Raw genomic sequence first — 19,036 nt, forward strand, 5'->3', positions numbered from 1 at the left:
AGGGGACAGGGACCAAACGCTCAATCACCAGAACTTAACAACCCTGCAGGGCAACAACATAACCCCCCTTCCATCCCTCCACCCCACCTCCACACACACACACACACACCACACACACATCCTCCGTGTAGTCAAAAGAGAAAACGCTGCTGATTCACACATTCTCTGACCAACATGAACTCGTTCTCGTCTGTTTCGTCTGTTCTTTCACTCTGATTCTTCACCTTTGTCATTGATATTGATTATATTGATCACTAATAATCAGTCTGTCCCGACACTGAGGTTATTGTGGCTTCAACAAACCAAATACTATATAACAATTTAATTCATTGCAGACTCTGATCAGTTCCAATGAACTTTAATCCATAAATCATTATTAGGGCCACGGGGTAAGCACACCGGGCACTACTGTTATTGTGTGGATTTTTTCCTACATATTATTATTTTCTTCTTTCATCTTCCGGACGATTGTTGTAGGTATATCAAAACGTGTGGTTCGATCGGGATCGGTGCGCTATTACTTTTCTCAACAGTTAACACATTTTTGTTAACTAAAAAAGCTAAAAAGAACAATCATTGGAGTTTTACAAACGTCTACTGCTCAGGCATACTTTCACCTAGAGACTTCATTTTAACTTTAAACAGTAGACACAAGTCTTGTGTATTGGCGTATTACTCCACGTTTTGATAGGTCATATAGTTTTTGATCAATCCCTGATCAATGACCATGATCATTTTTGGAGAAATTATGAGATTATTATGGGTGTGTATTGCACGGAATGTTCGTGTCTGAGTGGGTGACATCATCGGTTAGAGTGGGAGAAGTTGTCTGAAATCGCCTGAAACTTTTCTCTTTCCACACTCCTCCCGGCCACAATTTACACTCTTCACACGTGATTTTTTCCAAATTTGTAGACAAACTTGTTCTGTCTCTCACAATGTGCTCAAAATATCAGAGAGACTTACAGAATTTGAATTATCAGCCTCTGAGTGCGGCCACGTCTGTCTCTGCTCCTCATTGACTCCAATACAAAGATTTTCTCAGAGAAGCAGAACGGACCCCTGTTTTAAAATCGCACATTTCTCCAAAATATTTACTGTAGAAACACCAAAATCACACCAAATTGTTCAGGAAGTCCTTGTGACGCGTTTAGTTACCGTTACCGTTACCGTTTTGTCACGGTAAGCCTAAATGCGAGATGCTTTATTTTGAAAATTATATATTATATTTTGTAGGGTCTCATAGAAAAAGTTAGAAATTTTGTAATTCAACTTTTGATAAATGTTTTTATTTTTGTTCAGCTGGTCAGTTTAAATGATCCTCAAAACAGATCAGTCATCACTACTGGATAATAATCAATGAACTGTTAATTTGACCGATCAAGTAGAAAGTGAGGAAACTTTTTATACGTTTATAGCTATGAATTCATATGTTATAACTTTCTGAAGATCTGACTCTGCGTTCTTAATTGATCAATAATCAATAATGAGGATAATATACGATAAATACGTGTAGTTGGTTGTTATTCAGGGTTTTCTGAGGAGCTGTTTCCTGATTCTGGCTGAACGCCGGCTGTGATCCGGCTGCTGTCCACTGACTTTTACTGGTGTGCGACCAGTGTGTGACATCACAGGATCAGGCCCAAAAATTACATCACTACACGCACAGATACACACACAAACACACACACTAACACACACCCCTCCTCCTCTTAGCTCCGCCCCCTCTGGGCCGTCCCAGCTGCCAAAACAAGAGAGAGAGAGAGAGAGAGAGACTGAAGCTGCTCTGACCTAAATTCTCCCAGAGACTCTTAAAGCTGCAGAGACACAGACACAGACAGAGACAGTAGGGGGGACACAGAGACAGACAGACAGACAGAATGAGAAAGAGAGAGAGAAAGACAGACAGACAGACAGACAGAGAGACAAATAAAGAGACAGACAGACAAACCAACAGACAGACAGACGGACAGACAGACAAATAGATAGATACACAGACAGACAGACAGACAGAGAGACAGAAAGACAGAGAGCGAGAGACAGACAGAAAGACAGAGAGAGGCAAGGGTATAAAACTTGTCTTAAACCCGAAGAGGCAAAGACGGAGAAAGAGACCGAAATGAGGAGAGACAGGAAGAAGGACAGAGACAGAGACAGACAAAGACAGAGAGACAGACAGATTGAGGGATGAAGGACGACAGACAAGACAGACAGAGAGAGAGACAGATGAAAGACAGAGACAGACAGACTTAAGGACGACAGAGAAACAGACAGAGAAAAGACAGTGAGAGAAAAGACAGAGAGAGAGGGGGATGTAGGACGAAAGAGAGACAGACAGACAGAGACAGACAGAGAGAGACACAGACAGAACAGACGGATCAAAGACAGAGAGAGAGACATACTGAAGGACGAAGGACGACAGAGAAACAGACAGAGAAAAGACAGAGAGAGAGGGATGAAGAACGGAAGAGAAGACAGACAGACAGATCAAAGACAGAGTAAAGACAGACAGACTGAGGGACGAAGGACAACAGAGAAACAGGCAGAGAAAAGACAGGGAGAGAAAAGACAGGGAGAGAGAGGGATGAAGGACGAAAGAGAGACAGACAGAGTGAAGACAGAAACAGACAGACTTAAGGACGAAGGACGACAGAGAAACAGACAAACAGACAGAGAAAAGACAAGGAGAGAGAGAGGGATGAAGGACGAAAGACAGACAGACAGAGTGAAGACAGATAAAAGACAGACGGACAGACTGAAGGACGACAGAGAAACAGACAGAGAAAAGACAGAGAGAGAGAGACGGCTGAAGAACGGAAGAGAGACAGACAGACAGATCAAAGACAGAGTAAAGACAGAGAGACAGACAGATAGAAGACAGAAACAGACAGACTGAAGGACGACAGAGAAACAGACAGAGAAAAGACAAAGAGAGAGAGAGGGATGAAGGACGAAAGAGAGACAGACAGAGTGAAGACAGATAAAAGACAAAGACGGACAGACCGAAGGACGAAGGACGACAGAGAGAAACAGGAAGACGAAGCGTCTGACGGAGACAAACAGACTCTGTCTCCTTCAATCTCTTTAAAAAACAAACTGAACCAACCCTAACCCTATCTGTGATCTGTCCACTGCTGCACTTCCTGTTATTGATCCATACTCAAAGATTATTAGTTACTGATGATCAAATATTCACTGTTTATAATCACAACGTCAAACCTCAGGAAACAAACAGCACACACACACACACTCGCCGAGCTCAGACTGTGTGAACGTCGACGAAGCTGCAGAAATAAAAACCTGATCGAACTGTTCAAAACTTCCATCAGAATAAAACTCAAGATTAATGATTAAAATAACGCAAACGCGAGACTTAAAACCACAACTTGTAACTTCAACTGACACATAAATGCAAAAATATTTAAAAAAATAGTATACGAAACACTCCTGAAATACAGGAAATGAAAACGTTATAAATAAGAAACATGATCAGAAATGATGATCACATCAATACGTCCTGATACAACAAAACACTGTTTTATAGTAAATCACACAACACTGTAAAAACGTAAATTAAAATTTGTTTAAGTTAAGCGTTGGTTCGTGACACGGAAACATAAATAAATCAAACACTCCATAATATTAACGTTGAAAATGCTAAAAAAAGAAATTTAAAAAGGGGCAATTCGTCAAGAAATAAAGAATAAAATACAAATGAATGAAACCGGAGCTGTTCTCTGTGAGTGAGATGTTCGACACGAGGCAAAAAAAAAAAAAAAATACTTCAAGTTATTTCTTCATCTTTTTAATCAAGTTTAGTCTCTTTGAGAAAAAAAACAAACCAACAAAACAACAATAAAACAGACAAACAGCAACAGAACAGACAGGAACAGGTTTCATACAAGTGAACGACGCTATCGACAAAAGTGCAAAAAAAAAAAAAAAAACCCCAAAAAAACCTCCAAAATATATTTTTTAAAAACAAAACTGAACAGAATAAAAAGTGACATGGACAGAGATCAATGTGGTGAGTTCACTTCCTGCTGGGAAATCAAACTTTAACATTTTTTTTTTAACATAACGAGGCTCAGTCAGACCTGCTGGACTGTTTGTGCTTTTATTTTGAAAAAAAAAAAAAAAAAATCCTCAATGTCCCCGTGTGTGTGTGTGTGTGTGGACAAGGTCAGCCTGTCTCTGTCTCTGTTTTTAGGAGCTTTTAAAAAAAAAAAATTGGTTAAAAGTTTTGTTAAAGTTTTACGTCCCGTACTGTAAAAAGTTTTTACTTTTACAAAATAAAAGCACGGAGACCTTTTGTCGATTAAGAGATAAATAAGCAATATTTTCAGATTTAAAAATAAAACAACAGCAACAACAAAACTCTGATGTTAAATTCAACGTGCAGCACAGTGTGTTTATCTTCTGGCAATAAAAGGCCCAAAACTCCTGATAAAGTGTACAATAATAATAATTATAACCAATATTTTGCACATTGTGTTTTCATTTTACCGGCAGCAGTTTTTAAAAAAGTTTGAATTCCTGTGATTATTTTTTATTGTAACGCGTCTGAAATGACCTTTGTATTTGAATGGTGTTGATGTGAGCTGTTTTAACACACACTCTGACTGTGTGTCGGCCGTTAAGGATGTTTTATATTAAATATCAGACTAATTTTCTGCTTTGTTTTCATTATCATCATCATCATTATTATTATTATTATTAATAATAGCCTATATTTGATTAAAAAAGGCAACATTTATGTTATGGGGATCGTGTTGCAGAGACTGATCGGTCGATGCTTTGATAGTCAAACGCTAAAAAACAAAATAAAACATTTTTTTTCTAGTGCAGTCACAAGGCTTCAGGTTCAATTGTTATTATCATTATTATTATTATTATTATTATTGATGGTTTTGTAAACAGTCAGGAAAAGATTCATGGAATACAAAGTATATTGATTAATAATAATAGGCTATTATTATTACCATTATTTTTTAAACCTGCAGAAAACTGAGTGTAAAAGTTTGTCTTGTTCTTCTTTCCGTATTTTCAGTCGGCTACAGAAGTTTTTACAGTTTTTATAGTTTTATAGTTTTTACAGCAGCTAAATCGTCTGTTAAATAAAATAATATGAAGACGTGTTTAATGTTATGGAATTAAAATACTGACTTCACCTGCAGCAAATAAAAATAGTTGAAATTTCAACTAAATTATTTTAAAGAGGAATTAAAAAAAAACAAACACTGGTTGAGCTCGACTCTGTGAATTAAAATGAACTATAATGTGAAATTTTAAATTAAAACCAAAGATGAAGTTTGGGGCGTTAACGACAGACGCAGGCACTTTATGAAACCTGCAACATGTTGAAAACACAGAAACTGATGTTTGATCAAATTATAGTAATAATAATAATAATATAATAATAATAAAAAGAAAAAAAAAACATTGTTGTGTTTTCACCTCCTCATCAGACATGAACACCTGTATCAGATTGACCCCACCTCCCCCCACTGCATTACTCCCCATCCCCCTCCCTCATAGAATATAAATAAAATAAAATAAAATAAAAGCACAAGTTGCACATACAGTATAGGACAACTGCAGTTGAGTGAAAACCTCGTATCTCCAATGTTTTTCTTTTCATCTGGATCATTTTTCCAGATCAAACCATGAACAGTGTAGCCTAGTTTATCAATGAGACTGAGGAAGAAGACCATGAGACGTGGTTGAAAGCTCTGGAGGAGTCGTTTTAAAGATTATTTCGTGTTTTTACAGCGTCAAGAATTGAAAACCTGATGCATTCTGGGTAAAACGACCAAGCGGGTCTGTTTTTTATTATGACGGGAGAATATGAAACGCCGTTTTGGAGATACAAGTTTTTCACCTGACAACTTTATCTGTGTGTGTATTCGTGCGTGTGTGTGTGTGTGTTGCAGGGCCTCTTGCTCTTTGTGTTCCTTAAAAAAAAAAAAAAAGAGGCCTCCGTCCATCCTCCATCCACCGGCCGCTTGTCAAACTTTTACCCGGAAAGCAGCGCAGCTCGGCGGGTTAGAGGATCAGGAAGCCCCGGTACAAAAAATATGGATGTTTTTTTTTCCCTCTCTCTCTCTCTTATAGAATTAGGATGTTGTTTGTACGGCGGCCTGTAGCGCACATGCGCAGAAGGTTTTACGCTCATAGAGGAGGCCTGCTCACACACAAATACACATGAACACACACACACACACACGGTCAAACCATTATGAACTGTAGTGAAAATGACAATCTGGGTTTTTTTATGATAATGAACCAAAAAAACAAAAAACAAAAACATAGAAAACACGTTGATTTGCATATTTTTTTCTATGAAGAGTTCTTTTCCAAAAACATTTATATCCACGTGTGTTGTTTATTCATCTCTAAAGTTCAGATTTGTATCAGTTTGACTCTGATTTACTATTTTATTTCATTTATTTTGGGGGGATATCTTGGTTTTGGAAGGAAACTCTTCACAGCGCAGTGATTCATATTAGTCTGGTCATTATTAGTCTTTAGGCCTGTCCGGGGTCTCACCTGAGTAGAGATATGATTGTAGGCTTATTGTTCCTCTTATTATAACCCCTGATTGTCTCGTGCTTGATTTTAAGGCTTCATTTATTCATTAGTTACTTATAATATTCAAAAGTTTGTTTTTCTTCCCCCTCCCTCCCCTCCCCACTCCCCCGCAAAAATAAAAATAAAAAAGTTAAAGAGAAAAGAAAAAGTTGATTGTCTTTTTTTCCCTCCTTGATTGTCTTGAAAATTCATAAATAATAATTAAACCCTGTATAAGTCCAACCCTCCTGTTTCCCTCAACACTGATGAGCAGAGCACACACCGACGAATAGAATTTAAATACATTGTACAATAAATACAAAACATAAATAAAAGACTCAAAGAAAGTACTGAAAACCTTTGTACAAGATATAAATAGCTTGAAATATACTTATTATAGTCTGTTGTCGTTGTTACCTTTGGCAAGTCTAGTGTACAGGTGAGTTACAACCCGCGGTAACAAAAGTTTGTCCCTTTATCAATAAAGATGCAGAAATAAAACCAGAAATCATCAAATAAACCCGGAGCACTTCCGGGCAGCAGAGTATGGCCCAAAAAGTTCCACTTCATATATATATATAGATTTTTTTCTTCTTTTTTTTGCAATCAAGGCGAGACACTACAGGAAAAAACACGCACTGATCAATTTTGAGATTTTGGGCTATTCTTTCTTCCTTAACGTGTATTCTCTAAACCCGAAATCTCCACTTCAGCAGCACTTACAGACACCAAACCTTCCAGTTTAATCCATGTCTATATTCTGAAGGTTTTTATAGAGGGGATTGTTGATATATCATTCACAGCCTTATTTATACAACATTTTATCCCTAAAAACATGGCGAAATTAGATTTATTTATTTTTTTAGGGCTTTTTTGGGATAAAAGGAGATACCCAAAATCCTCCTCTGTAAAAACTTCTGACTACTGTAATATGTCAACAAAATAAAACAAAGTGGCTTTATCCATTTTTCAGATTTCAGTTCTGGAAATGTATGCTAAATTAGCGCATATTCCATCAGATATTGCCTCATTTACATATTTAAACATAAAATTTGACAAAACAGAGTGATAAAAAGAGATAAAATCAAAAATCCTCCTCTGTAAAAACTTCTGACTCTAATATGTCAACAAAATAAAACAAGAATTTTGAGTAGTAGCTTTATCCATTTTTCAGATTTCGGTTCTGGAAATGTATGCTAAATTAGCGCATACCGGCATTCCATCAGATATTGCCTCATTTACATAGGCTATTTAAACAAAATGTGACAAAACTTGTAATAGAAAAAATATTTGTCTTAATGTCAGTGATACACTTGGGAAGTTTCATGGTGATATCTGTTAGCCTAATTTTTTCTATTCACCTGTAGTGTCTCATCTCAAGTGTTTGATATTTACCACTTTTTTTTTTTGCCCTTAACGTGACGTCTATTGTGCGTCCTTGTCCCGGTGCCGGGGGGGGGGGAGAGAGATGAAGGGGGGAGAGAGGGGGGAGGTCAGTTTAGGAACGCGTTCGGTGTCACCCTCTTTTGATGGGACAGCATCGCGGGGAAGCCCTGCGGGGAGAAGGCCGGTAAGGAGCTGCTGCTGTTCCTCAGCGAGTCCGAGAGCAGCGACTGATGGGTCGGAGAGCCGCCGAACCCCGGAGCTGCTGCTGCTGCTGCGCCCTGCTGCTGGAGGTGAGAGGGGGGATGAGGAGGGGGATGAGAGGGGGGCTGGGGTCCTCCCGCTCCGGTAACAGCGTGTTGTTGGGTCCCTGAGACAAAATAACCGGCGGCAGTCTGACCGGAGAGCAGCCCAGCGTGCACCGGCGACGACGCGCTCATCGACGCGTAAGTGTTCGTCAGGCCGAGCGGGAGGGAGCGGCTCAGATCCCCGCTGCTCAGCTGCTCCACGCCGGGCAGCAGAGACCCGTAGCCGGCCGCCTGGTGGTGGTTCAAGTTCAAAAAGGCGGAGGAGGATCCGTTGTAGTGCGGGTGGTGGTGGTGGTGGTGGTGTAAAGACAGGAACGGGGAGATCTGCCAGTACAGCGGGTTGTTGCTGCTCAGTGTCCGCTCGGTAGTAATCCCCTGCAGCCCGAGCGGCGCGAACCGCAGCCCGCGCTTCATGGCCAGTTTCCCGCGGGAGGTGGCGGAGCGGCGCCGCAGCTTCCCGGTGGTCCCTCCGATGAAGACGTCGTCGCTGCTCGGGTCCAGCATCCAGTAGTTCCCTTTGCCCGGGTCGTCGTAGTGGCGCGGCACCTTGACGAAGCACTTATTGAGGCTGAGGTTGTGGCGGATGGAGTTCTGCCAGCCCTGCTTGTGCTCGCGGTAGTACGGGAAGTTCTTCATGATGAACTCGTAGATCCCGTTCAGCGTGAGCCGCTTCTCGGGACTCTGCCGGATCGCCATCATGATCAGCGCGTTGTAGCTGAACGGAGGTTTGTCGTATTTCCCGTTTTTCCCTCCGCTGTTGCTGCTGTTAGTGCCGGTCCCGTTCTGCTCCTTGTTGGCTCCCTCTCCTCCTCCTCCACCTCCTCCACCTCCTGTTTCTCCTCCTCCTCCGTCCTCCTCCTCTTCCCCCTGCTGCTCCTCCTTGCCCGGTTTCTCCTCCTTGTCCGTGGAGTCCAGAAGAAGCTCCGGTTTGTCACAGTCGGACCCCGGAGGAGAAGGGTCCGGTCCCGGTCTGTGCGGCAGCAGGAGGCTCTTGATGCTGAAGGAGGAGGACCGCTGCACGGTCGGCGGCTCTTTTACATCCTCCATCCCCCAGAAAACCCGAGGAATAAATAATAATAATAATAATAATAATAATATAATAATAAAAAAACAAACAAACAAACTCCAGACTCCTCGACTCGACTCGTCGTCGTCCACCTCCTCCCGTTCTCCGGACTGGAAACGAACGAACGAAAGAGAAGAGACAAGAAGAGAAGAGAGGAGAGAGAGAAAGGAGGGTCAGGATGAGAGATGCATGGATGGAGGAGTGGAGAGAGAGAAAAGAGACAGACAGAGAGAGAGAGAGAGAGAGAGAGAGAGAGAGAGAGAGAGAGAGCGTGGCTGTGGATGTTGGAGGAGAAATTAGTAATTAAGGAGGTTCCGAGTGGCGGCGGCATCAGGAGGAGGAGGAGCTTCACTCAGCGAGTTGCTTTGGTTTTATCAACAAATCCTCTTTTCTGCTCCCGAAGCTCCCGCTGCTGCGTCGGAATGGAGCCGGACCGGACCATGGCATGTGCATGCAGGACTCGAACCGGGACCCGAACCAACCAGGGACCAGGACTAAGACCCAGACCGGAACTGAGACTGAGACCCTTTAACGTCTCCAACGACGCGAACCTGTCATTTCTCTCTGCTCTCTTTAATCTCTCTCTCTCCCTCTCTCGGTATTTACGCGCTTGCACTCTGTCTCTAACCCCAAATTCGTTCATTGCGCCTCCTCTTCCTCCTCCTCATCCTCCTCCTCTTCCTCCTCCTCCTCCTCCTCCTCCTCTTCTTCTTCCTCTTCCTCCTCCTCCTCCTCGTGCAGTAACATAAAAATCCTTCACTTTTTTAGTTTAGTTTGTGCGTAAAACGCGCCGCAGACGCACATGATCCATATGTGTTTGACAGTGTGTGTGACAGTGTGTGTGTGTGTGTGTGTGTAGTTGTATAGCTGTACATGTGAGGACCAGTTTTGAGTTTTAACCCATCAGAGTGAGGACATTTATAATAACTAGGTCATTAAACATTATAATGAGGTTTATATTAGGTTTAGTGTGATGGTTAAGTTTAGGCAGTTGTTTTGGATGGTTAAGGTTAAGGTTAGGGGGTTAGGGGCTAGAGGGAATACATTATGTCAACGAGTGTCCTCACAAAGATAGCATTACAAACATGTGTGTGTGTGTGTGTGTGTGTGTGGGTATTGGGGTGTGTGTGTGTGCGTGCTGGTCCGTGCGTAAAAGCGCACGCGGGCCAGGCAGGCAGCCTCCCCGGCTTTTGTTTTCTCAACGACAATAACAGTTTGAATTCATGTCGGCAAACAAAGCGCGTGCACGCTCAACGTGTGCGTTCATGTGTGTATTTTTGGAAAAGGAGGGGGGGTAAGAACTGAACGCGCCTGCTATTGTCTAGTAATAAAAATCATTGTGCAGCACAGGCAACACACACACACACACACACACACACACACACACACACACACTGAGCCGCGGGGCTGTAAGTCTGTTGCTGTAACCAGAGCGCCTCCTGTTGGTAGCAGGCGGTGCTGCAGCCATCTTTACTTTATTTTTCTGTTAGATATAAAGTCATAATAATGATAATAATAATACATTTAAATTAAAATAACAACAAAGATAATTGTAAAATAATAAATAATAATGATTTCTGTTTTTATATAGTAGGATCATATCAGGTTGTACCTTGGTCCTTATTTGTCTCTCATACTAATTTAAGTCCAATATAAAATAATCTGAGGATTGCTGATGCATCATGGGAGATGTAGTTCAGAAGGTTTTTGTCCAAATGAACATTAGACGAGCTCAAACAATACGACACAACACATACGCTCACCCAGGTGCATGCTGGTCCTGAACCAGTCCACCTGTCTGCCTGTAGCCTATGACCTCACACAAAGACGGACGACTAATTGTAATCAAATCATACAAAGACTAAAACAACAATACAACAAACTGAATAAAGTCAAATAAACTCAAAACACATGAATAGACGATAACAGAACGAGTCGTCCGTCACTTAACTAACTAACCTTAAAACATTCAGGTGTTTACAGCTGCTGTTTCCATAGAAACTACCACATCTTCAAGGTCTTGGTCTTGTCTCGGTCTCAGTCGAGCTGGACTCTGGATGTCAGTCAAGACCACAGCTGAAGTGACATGTTTTTTTATTTGTTTTACCCCAAATGTCTCTGTGTCTCTGTCTCACTTTGGTTTCTGTGATCTAATTCAATAAGTTCCAGATAATTCAAATAGTTGTACTAAAGTATCTGCTTGTGTTAAACCATGGTAACAACTTGGTGTCACCATGACAACAGTGGGAGGAGACTTCAGCAGGTTCTGTGCTGTGTTCTTCTGTTCAATAAAAACTTTGTTTACATTAAATATGGTTTAGATTTTAGATCAAATCATCTTTTCTTTTTAAGCTGAGGAGGAAAAATGTAAATATCAAGGTTATTATGAGGACTGGGACTGAATACAGTGATGGTCTTGGACTTGGTCTCGCATTGGTCTGGTCTTGGTCTTGACTACAACAGTAATCAGCAGGTGTTATTCCTGTGAGTTCTTTTATCAGAGTGGTAACATTGATTCTGAGTTAAATTTACATTAAGCTTGATTGACTTTAAGGAAAGAGAAAACCTTAAATATTCTATATATAATGGACATTTAAAGGAGGAAACTTCAGTTTTTTTGTGCAGCTGCTCTCAGGTGAGACCTGCAGGTAAAGCTACAGCTCATCCTCCTCATCCTCCTCCAGATCCTGAAACATCAAAGCTGAAGAGGAGATGAGGAAGAGGAGGGTCGACCAATCACAAACTGGTCCTGGTCCTGGTTGATTATTGGAGCCTGCAATAATCTATAATAACAGATCAATACATATATGTTTTTTACAGTTTGAGACTCTGAACAAACTGAATTCATTAAGTCAGTGGTTCTCAAACTTTTTTCCATCTAGGACCCTAAATTGACACAAATTAGACCAATTAGACCCCCATTGGACAAGATTTTAAAGCAAACACCAGAAATACAGAAATATTTGTTCTGAGACTGAAGAACGTTACTTTTTTATTCGATGTATACGTTTAAATTAGGGCCAATGGTGTGAATTTGTGGTAAAATTGTAATTGTAGAAATTTCTGGAAAAAAGTGGTACAATTTCTCTAAAAACATTTAAACATTTCTAGAAAAAAGTGGTAAAAGTTCTGGAAAAAAAGTTTTTAAAAAAGATTCTAGAAAAAGTGGTGAAATTTCTCCAAAAACGTTTAAACATTTCTAGAAAAAAAGTGGTTTTTAAAAAGATTCTAGCTCTAAAGCTAATTTCCATCTGCTGTTAACACTAAAACAACATTTAGTCAAGGACAAAACAAAGCACAATATGGTACGAATACAATATATCACACAGTGGTAGCTTCAGTCGGAAATTCTAGAAAAAGTGGTAAAATTTCAACCAAAAAAAAGTTTTACTTGACATTTTACCACTTTTTACTAGAATTTTTACCCTTTTTTTTTTTTGAGAAATTTTGACCACTTTTTTCATTATAGTTTAAAAATTCTAGAAAAAAGTGGGACCCATTTGAACCCACTCAAGGACCCTTGGGGGTCCCCGGGCCCCACTTTGAGAACCATTGCATGAAACAACAACAAAATTGATTCATCAGCTGATTAATGGAAAATGAGTCAATTAATATTCTGATAGTAATAAATTGATCAAAAGTTATTATTGATCAGATTTTCTGTCTCATCGTTAACTTCCTGCTCTGAGACTCGTTATGAGTTTCAGTTTTAGTTCATTAATTTAAATGTAGGTTCAGATTTTAAAGCTGCGTTCACTGACACACACGGAGCTCAGCCGTCACTGTTTGTTTACACTCACTGCAGATTGTGTATGACAACAGAGCTGAAATCCAGATTACACACACACACACACACACACACACACACACACACACACACACACACACACACACACACACACACACACACACACACACACACAGGTCTTCCTCCTCCAATCTGCCATATTAAATCTCTGCTGTGTTTCAGTGCCAGATGGTGTTTCTGTTTAACTAGATCTGAACCTCTAACAATGGCTCTGTATAGACACACACACACACACACACACACACACACACACACACACACACACACACACACACACACACAGACAGAGTTAATTAATATGAGCCATGAAACAGAATTAATTAATCATGAACCTTAAAATCTCTTAATGGATTTGGAAACGGCCAAAGTAAAGTTGTTGTTCCTCAGTGGAACCGACAGGAGCATCAACACACACACACACACACACACACACACACACACACACACACACACACACACACACACACACACACACACACACACTCACTAATGATCCTCACACTGTTGACTACAGTGATGATCAGAGCTTAAAGAGTCAGCACCGGGAGCTGCAGCGTCAGGAGAAACTAACTCCGCCCACTTTACCTGGAGAGAAGGAAGGAAAGAAAGAGAGAGATAAAGGGAGAAAGAAAGAAAGAAAGAATGAATGAAAGAGATAAAGAAAGAGAGAGAGAGAGAAAGAAAGAAAGAAAGACAGAAAGAAAGAACGAAAGAAAGACAGAAAGAAAGAAAGAATGAATGAAAGAGATAAAGAAAGAGAGAGAGAAAGAAAGAAAGAAAGAAGAAAGAGAGAAAGAAAGAAAGACAGAAAGAAAGAAAGAAGAAAGAAAGAAAGAATGAAAGAAAGAAAGGAAGAAAGAAAGAAAGAATGAAAGAAAGAGAGAGATAGAGAGAAAAAAAAGAAAGAGAGAGAAAGAAAGAAAGAGCGAGAGAGAAAGAAAGAAAGAACGAAATAAAGACAGAAAGAAAGAAGAAAGAAAGAAGGAAGAAAGAAAGAAAGAATGAAAGAAAGAAAGAGAGAGAGAGAGAAAGAAAGAGAGAGAAAGAAAGAAAGAGTGAGAGAGAAAGAAAGAACGAAATAAAGACAGAAAGAAAGAAGGAAGGAAGAAAGAACGAAAGAAAGAATGAAAGAAAGAATGAAAGAAAGAAAGGAAGAAAGACAGAAAGAAGGAAGAAAGAAAGAAAGAAAGAGAGAGAAAAAGAAAGAAAGGAAGACAGAAAGAGAGAAAGAAAGAGAGAAAGAGAGAAAGAAAGAAAGAAAGAAAGAGAGAGAAAAAGAAAGAAAGAAAGAAAGAGAGAGAAAAAGAAAGAAAGAAAGAAAGAATGAATGAAAGAGAGAAAGAAAGAAAGAAAGAAAGAAAGAAGAAAGAAAAAAAGAAAGACATAAAGAAGGAAGAAAGAAAGAAAAAAGAAAGAAAGAAAGACAGAAAGAAGGAAGAAAGAAAGAAAGAAAGAGGCTGTTTTCGAAACCTCATACTACCGTACTGCCTATATATATATTGTATACTGCATACTGAATGTAGGATTCAGTATGCTACTTCAGCAGACCGACACCGTTCACACCGCACTAACAGTATACAAGTTTCCCAGAATGCATTTCGCGTTACCCGGTAGCAGTAGCTGTAAAACAGGCTAAAAGCTGTTTTATTTCCCGCTCTAGTGCTGTTATTATGTAACTTTATTACGTTTTAATATTTTTTCATGCAAGAAAGTAACTGTTTAGATCCCAAATATACGTCCAGTTGATCCAAATGACGGCTGTTTAGAAGTTTGCTACGATGTTTTTCTGAGAAGTGAAGCTCTGCAGCGACCGGGACATCACAGAGACAGCAGCCGGTCTGCAGAGCTGCTCGGCCGGCCAACCTCCGTCGTCATCCTGGGGGGAGAAAACCATCGCTAATTAACTTACCCACAGGTTTTTAGAGGTTTACCACCGGCTGGTTACATTATTTTTAGGAGATAAATGTTGGTCTCATTGATGAAATCTAACAATTGTGGCAGTAGCATTAGTTAGTCTGAATGTAAAGTGAAGCTTCCTGTGTATTGGACAGAAGAGCAGCGCTGCCTCGGGGCTCTGGAGCCTACGGACACAAATCACCACATTTACATCAATAAATACATGTTTTACAATGAACACATCAGTCTGCATTAAGTTTTATTTTATGAATTTAACTTTTCTTCCTCCTCCTCCTCCTCTCCCTCCTCCTCCTCTCCCTCTTCCTCCTCCTCCTCCTCTTCCTCCCACCTCCTCCTCTTCCTCCTCCTCCTTCTCCCTCCTCTTCCTCCTCCTCCTCTTCCTCCTTCCTCTTCACCTCCTCCTTCTCCCTTCTCTCCCTCCTCCTCCTCCTCCTCCCTCCTCTTCCTCCTCCTCCTCCTTCTCCCTCCTCTTCCTTCTCCTCTTCCTCCTCCCTCCTCTTCCTCCTCCTTCTCCCTCCTCTTCCTCCTCCTCTTCCTCCCTCCTCCTCCTCCTCCTTATCCCTCCTCCTCTTCCTCCCTCCTCCTCCTCTCCTCCTCCTCCTCCCTCCTCTTCCTCCTCCTCCTCCTCCTTCTCCCTCCTCTTCCTCCTCCTCTCCCTCCCTCCTCCTTCTCCCTCCTCTTCCTCCTCCTCCTGTTCCTCTTCCTCTCCTCCTCCTCCTTTCTCCTCCTCCTCCTCCTGCTCTCCTCCTCCCTTCTCCTCCTCCTCTTCCTCCTCCTCCTTCTCCCTCCTCCTCCTCTCTCCTCCTCCTCTTTCTCTTTCTCCTCTTCCTCCTCCTCCTCCTTCTCCCTCCTCCTCCTCTTCCTCCTCCTCCTCTCTCCTCCTCCTCTTTCTCTTTCTCCTCTTCCTCCTCCTCCTCCTCCTCCTCCTCTTTTTCTCCTCCTCCTCCTCTTTCTCCTTCCTCCTCCTCCTCCACCTCCTCTTCCTTCTCCCTCTCTCTCCTCCTCCTTCTCCTCCTCCTCCTCTTCCTCCTCTTCCTCTCCCTCCTCCTCCTCTCTCTCCCTCCTCCTCCTCTCCCTCCGCCTCCTCCTCCTCTTCACCTCCTCCTCCTTCCTCCTCCTCCTCCTCCTCCTCTCCCTCTTCCTCCTTCTTCCTCCCTCCTCTTCCCTCTTCCTCCTTCTCCTCCTCCTCCTCTCCCTCCTCTTCCTCTCCTCCTTTTCCCTCCTCCTCCTCTCCCTCCTCCTCCTCTCCTCTCCTCTCCTCTCCTCCTCCTTCTCCTCTTCCTCCCTCCTCTTCCTCCTCCTCTTCCTCCTCCTCCTCCCTCCTCCTCCTCCTCCTCCTCCTCCTCCTCTCCTCTCCTCCTCCTCCTCCTTCTCCTCTTCCTCCCCCTCCTTCCTCCTCCTCCTCCTTCTCCTTCTCCCTCTTCCTCCTCCTCTTCCTCCTCCTCCTCCTCCTCCCTCCTCCTCTTCCTCTTCCTCCTCCTCCTCCACCTCCTCCTCCTCTTCCTCCTTTTACCTCCTCCCTCCTCTTCCTCCTCCTACCCCCTCCTCCTCCTCCCCCTCCTCCTCCTTCTCCCTCCTCCTCCTCCTCTCTTCTCTTCCCCCTCCTCTTCCTCCTCCTCCTCCCTCCTCTTCACCTCCTCCTGCTTCCTCTTCCTCCTCTTCCTCCTCCCCTTCTTCCTCCTCCTCCTCCTTCTCCCTCCTCCTCCTCTTTCTCCTCCTCCCTCCTCTTCTTCCTCCTCCTCCTCCCTTCTCCTCCTCTTCCCTCTTCCTCCTTCTCCTCCTCCTCCTCTCCCTCCTCTTCCTCCTCCTCCTCTCCTCCTTTTCCCTCCTCCTCCTCCTCCTCCTCCTCCTCTCCCTCCTCCTCCTCTCCTCTCCTCTCCTCTCCTCCTCCTCCTCCTTCTCCTCTTCCTCCCTCCTCTTCCTCCTCCTCTTCCTCCTCCTCCTCCCTCCTCCTCCTCCTCCTCCTCTTCCTCCCACCTCCTCCTCCTTCTCCCTCCTCTTCCTCCTCCTCCTCTTCCTCCTTCCTCTTCACCTCCTCCTTCTCCCTTCTCTCCCTCCTCCTCCTCCTCCTCCTCCCTCCTCTTCCTCCTCCTCCTCCTTCTCCCTCCTCTTCCTTCTCCTCTTCCTCCTCCCTCCTCTTCCTCCTCCTTCTCCCTCCTCTTCCTCCTCCTCTTCCTCCCTCCTCCTCCTCCTCCTTATCCCTCCTCCTCTTCCTCCCTCCTCCTCCTCTCCTCCTCCTCCTCCCTCCTCTTCCTCCTCCTCCTCCTCCTTCTCCCTCCTCTTCCTCCTCCTCTCCCTCCCTCCTCCTTCTCCCTCCTCTCCCTCCTCTTCCTCCTCCTCCTGTTCCTCTTCCTCTCCTCCTCCTCCTTTCTCCTCCTCCTCCTCTTCCTCCTCCTCCTTCTCCCTCCTCCTCCTCTCTCCTCCTCCTCTTTCTCTTTCTCCTCTTCCTCCTCCTCCTCCTTCTCCCTCCTCCTCCTCTTCCTCCTCCTCCTCTCTCCTCCTCCTCTTTCTCTTTCTCCTCTTCCTCCTCCTCCTCCTCCTCCTCCTCTTTTTCTCCTCCTCCTCCTCTTTCTCCTTCCTCCTCCTCCTCCACCTCCTCTTCCTTCTCCCTCTCTCTCCTCCTCCTTCTCCTCCTCCTCCTCTTCCTCCTCTTCCTCTCCCTCCTCCTCCTCTCTCTCCCTCCTCCTCCTCTCCCTCCGCCTCCTCCTCCTCTTCACCTCCTCCTCCTTCCTCCTCCTCCTCCTCCTCCTCTCCCTCTTCCTCCTTCTTCCTCCCTCCTCTTCCCTCTTCCTCCTTCTCCTCCTCCTCCTCTCCCTCCTCTTCCTCCTCCTCCTCTCCTCCTTTTCCCTCCTCCTCCTCTCCCTCCTCCTCCTCTCCTCTCCTCTCCTCTCCTCCTCCTTCTCCTCTTCCTCCCTCCTCTTCCTCCTCCTCTTCCTCCTCCCTCCTCCTCCTCCTCCTCCTCCTCTCCTCTCCTCCTCCTCCTCCTTCTCCTCTTCCTCCCTCCTTTTCCTCCTCCTCCTCCTTCTCCTTCTCCCTCTTCCTCCTCCTCTTCCTCCTCCTCCTCCTCCCTCCTCCTCTTCCTCTTCCTCCTCCTCCTCCACCTCCTCCTCCTCTTCCTCCTTTTACCTCCTCCCTCCTCTTCCTCCTCCTACCCCCTCCTCCTCCTCCCCCTCCTCCTCCTTCTCCTCCTCTCTTCTCTTCCCCCTCCTCTTCCTCCTCCTCCTCCCTCCTCTTCACCTCCTCCTGCTTCCTCTTCCTCCTCTTCCTCCTCCCCTTCTTCCTCCTCCTCCTCCTTCTCCCTCCTCCTCCTCTTTCTCCTCCTCCCTCCTCTTCTTCCTCCTCCTCCTCCCTTCTCCTCCTCTTCCCTCTTCCTCCTTCTCCTCCTCCTCCTCTCCCTCCTCTTCCTCCTCCTCCTCTCCTCCTTTTCCCTCCTCCTCCTCCTCCTCCTCCTCCTCTCCCTCCTCCTCCTCTCCTCTCCTCTCCTCTCCTCCTCCTCCTCCTTCTCCTCTTCCTCCCTCCTCTTCCTCCTCCTCTTCCTCCTCCTCCTCCCTCCTCCTCCTCCTCCTCCTCTCCTCTCCTCTCCTCCTCCTCCTTCTCCTCTTCCTCCCTCCTCTTCCTCCTCCTCCCTCCTCCTCTCCTCCTCCTCCTCTCCTCCTCCTCCTCCTCTTCCTCTTCCTCCTCTTCCTCCCTTCTCCTCCTCCTCCTCCTCCTTTTCCCTCCTCCTTCTCCTCTCCTCCTCCTCCTCCTCCTCCTCCTCCTCCTCCTCCTCTGGTGTCAGTTTTTCCGCCACCAGCTGCACAGATTTCACTTCTGTTGCCAAAACAGCACGAGTGTTTATGAGCAGCTTTTTAAAATCTGCTCCCACAAAACATGAACTTGGCTGACTCCTCATCCACTGTCCGCTGAGGAGGAGGAGGAGGAGAAAGAGGAGGAGGAAGAACAGAAGGAGGAGGAGGAGAAGGAGGAGGAGAAAGAAGAACCAAA

General features: G+C 44.0%; 1 protein-coding gene across 1 annotated transcript; it reads right to left on the reverse strand.

Moving 5' to 3' along the window:
• Positions 1–8,063: 8,063 nt before the first annotated feature.
• Positions 8,064–9,308, reverse strand: LOC146973012 (forkhead box protein G1-like). The gene has a single exon (XM_085801011.1). The coding sequence runs from the start codon at positions 9,306–9,308 to the stop codon at positions 8,064–8,066; it is 1,245 nt and encodes a 414-aa protein (XP_085657137.1).
• Between the last annotated feature and the right edge of the window lie 9,728 nt (positions 9,309–19,036).

This window comes from Trachurus japonicus, chromosome 15, assembly GCF_045865225.1.
Source record: "Trachurus japonicus isolate A0001 chromosome 15, Traja_1.0".
Taxonomy (NCBI): domain Eukaryota; kingdom Metazoa; phylum Chordata; class Actinopteri; order Carangiformes; family Carangidae; genus Trachurus; species Trachurus japonicus.